This window comes from Monopterus albus, unplaced genomic scaffold, assembly GCF_001952655.1.
Source record: "Monopterus albus unplaced genomic scaffold, M_albus_1.0 scaffold201.1, whole genome shotgun sequence".
NCBI classification, from domain to species: domain Eukaryota; kingdom Metazoa; phylum Chordata; class Actinopteri; order Synbranchiformes; family Synbranchidae; genus Monopterus; species Monopterus albus.
In genome coordinates this window covers 660,974-663,740 of record NW_018128081.1, presented here as the reverse complement: position 1 = coordinate 663,740, position 2,767 = coordinate 660,974, and the positions used below count along the sequence as shown (strand labels likewise).

The 2,767-nt window shown below is 36.4% G+C and overlaps 1 protein-coding gene across 8 annotated transcripts in view; it reads left to right on the top strand.

Annotated features, from left to right (window-relative positions):
* Positions 1 to 2,144, top strand: part of fam49a (family with sequence similarity 49 member A) — a 42,247-nt gene extending 40,103 nt beyond the window's left edge. For 6 of the 8 annotated variants that reach the window (XM_020618138.1, XM_020618142.1, XM_020618139.1 and 3 more), the window contains exons 12-13: positions 1,620 to 1,679; positions 1,814 to 2,144. In XM_020618138.1, coding sequence (XP_020473794.1) covers positions 1,620 to 1,679; positions 1,814 to 1,820 — 67 coding nt within the window. In that variant the 3' untranslated portion in view covers positions 1,821 to 2,144. Of the gene's footprint in view, positions 1 to 1,619 lie in introns of all 8 variants that reach the window. The other 2 variants (XM_020618141.1, XM_020618145.1) reach the window with 1 other exon arrangement.
* Positions 2,145 to 2,767: the final 623 nt, after the last annotated feature.

Sequence of the window (2,767 nt, the reverse complement as noted above, 5' to 3'; positions counted from 1 at the left end):
CCCATTGAGCATCTCTGGAGAGACCTGAAAATGGCTGTCCACCAACATTTACCATCCAACCTGACAGAACTGGAGAGGATCTGCAAGGAGGAATGGCAGAGGATCCCCAAATGCAGGTGTGAAAAACTTGTTGCATCATTCCCAAAAAGACTCATGGCTGTATTAGCTCAAAAGGCTGCTTCTACTAAATACTGAGCAAAGGGTCTGAATACTTATGACCATGTGATATTTCAGTTTTTCTTAAACTTGCAAAAATGTCAAAAATTCTGTGTTTTTCTGTCAATATTTGGTGCTGTGTGTACATTAATGAGGAAAAAATGAACTTAAATGATTTTAGCCTATGGCTGCAATATAACAAAGAGTGAAAAATTTAAGGGGGTTTGAATACTTTTCGTACCCACTGTATACACCATGTCATTTGTCTCAGCCTTAGTGCCCAGTCAAGTGACCTTTGTATGAAATTCAAAGGCCAAATGGCCTTGCCCTTCGAATTATGAAATTTAGGGTCTGGTTTGATGCTTTTTTTTCCCCTTCAAGTATTAGTTCTGGTACCATTTAGGCACTGGCACCTTTTTCAAAGTATAGTTTTAGCACCGGTAATAAGAAAAGCCCAAGCGACACCAAGCCCTATTCTTACCAGAGTTGTTATGAAAGGTTGTGTATGTCAGTGAACATTGTGGAAGCATGTCTGATTTGTTCCAGTGCTTTTTTGTCTACAGAATTTTGAATTTACTTGTAGAACAACATGTAGATATATATATTTATATTAGTTTGTTTGGTTTTTGAAGACATTGATCTATGTGCATATCTAAATATAAAGGAGATGGAGCATCCAGCATTACATAGAACCACAGCATTCCCAGTGTGACTCCAGTAGGACCTTTGTTCTCTGCCCGTTGCTTTTAAATAAAGAGAAAATGCCAAAAGAATATACTGTATTTATTTATTACTAGACAGCACTCAGAGAGTCTGTTTCCCCATAATGCTATAAAAGTAATATTCCCATGATAACGTGGCCATCATAATATGACTGCGCTGCTTGACCATGAAAGCCTGCTGCGGGCATTTGGAATAATGCTGATTTCATTGTTAGTTTGAAAGTTAATCAAGAAAGCTGTAGACATGACAGACGCTGAGCAATAGTTCATAAGAACAGAACTTTATCTCCTTCACACCAAAGTTAGAACTGTCCCAAAATCTGATGGGCAGAAAAATCCCTTAGCTGAGGGAAGCGACCTGGTGTTAAACTTTCCCACCATGTATTTTAGTGTTTGTATAAAGTGGGCTTAGATGATTTTGTATATGCAAGACACATCTAAGGCCTGGGTTGTGCCATATGGTCACCAAAGACCTTTGCAGAATCATTAGTTGTCAACAACGTTAACCTATACTGTTTGCGCTGTCATACTTAATGTTAGCGTTGCTGCACAGCGTTTTTTTCCTGACCAAATTATTAAGCTTAAAAAAAACCCTCTCACCATATTAACATGTTTTTGTGGGGCATGAAGAGAGATGTATTCTTAGTGTTGATGGGTCCATTGGAGCCTCAGACTGCCTCGCTGTTTTTGTTTATATAAAAGGTCCCAATAATTAACCCTTTGCTCTTTGTTTACTCTCAGATTCACCACAAAACACCTGAATGACGAGTCCACTCCGAAGAACATCCGGACGATGCTCCAGTAATATTTGTTCTTTTTTTATATAAACAGATAAGAGGATCAATGCTCTGACCTCATATAAGATGTATATGTTTACATTATTTAAAAAGACTCGATGTTAATACTTGTGTATTTGCATATTCATTCCCTCCAAGTTATTAAAAGCTGCAGGACGTACTCTGCAAAAAATCTGAAAGAATCACATGAACTGCCTCTACTGTCAACAGCTTTCGAAGCACAAATGATGGATACCTATCAGACATATCCTGTAACTGAACTTTGCAAGCAGCACTTGGAGATAAATGAGCAAGGCAGCACAAAGATGTCCTTAAGAAATCTTTTCAGTCTTTTAGTTGACAATGGAATTAATTTAGTGGTTTTAGTCCAGGTAAACTTGGTTTTTGAAAAAATGGAAATAGTGAAACTGAATTCTGACAGATTGTTTTTCAGTTCACAGCATCACATTTAAAAAAAAAAAAAAAAAAACCCAATATATTAAAACAAGTGACATATCATCCTATGTTTTCACCTGATCTATGAAGGATGAGTAACAGAATATGAAATTAGTCGATGTTAAATAGATGCTTCTGTTGCAATGAAGGGCTAAATATAAGGGAATGATCAGGCTGATCTAAGTATTGTTCAAAGCATTTGGGTGTGTTCTCTTGTTGTATTTGTCTTTGTTTTTTTTCCCCCAAACTGCAATCTTGTGCAACTATTAAACTAAATAAATCTACTGTGAACATAAAACTTGCTTTGTATGTTCAGCAAGATCAAGTTTGTCAAAGTTTGCTTTACCTGTTTTGATTTGTGCTAATGAACAAATCAAATCAACCCACCAAATGTTTAACTTAATTGTTTTGTGGGAATGCTCTGAATGACAGGTGTGTGTGTTTTGCCATGTTTTAAGTGACTTTACTTGTGGCTTTTGTATTAAACAGGAAGTGTATTTCTTTAAAAGAAATGCTCCAAAGTCTTTTATTCTAATAAATAGCTGCTTCTGACTGAAGGAGTTCCCATTTTCTCTAACAGTGTTAGTTTGTATCTGCATTTTGATAGTTTGACATGTTCCATGTCACATGTGAGTTCAACAAGATCTATAAAGTCAT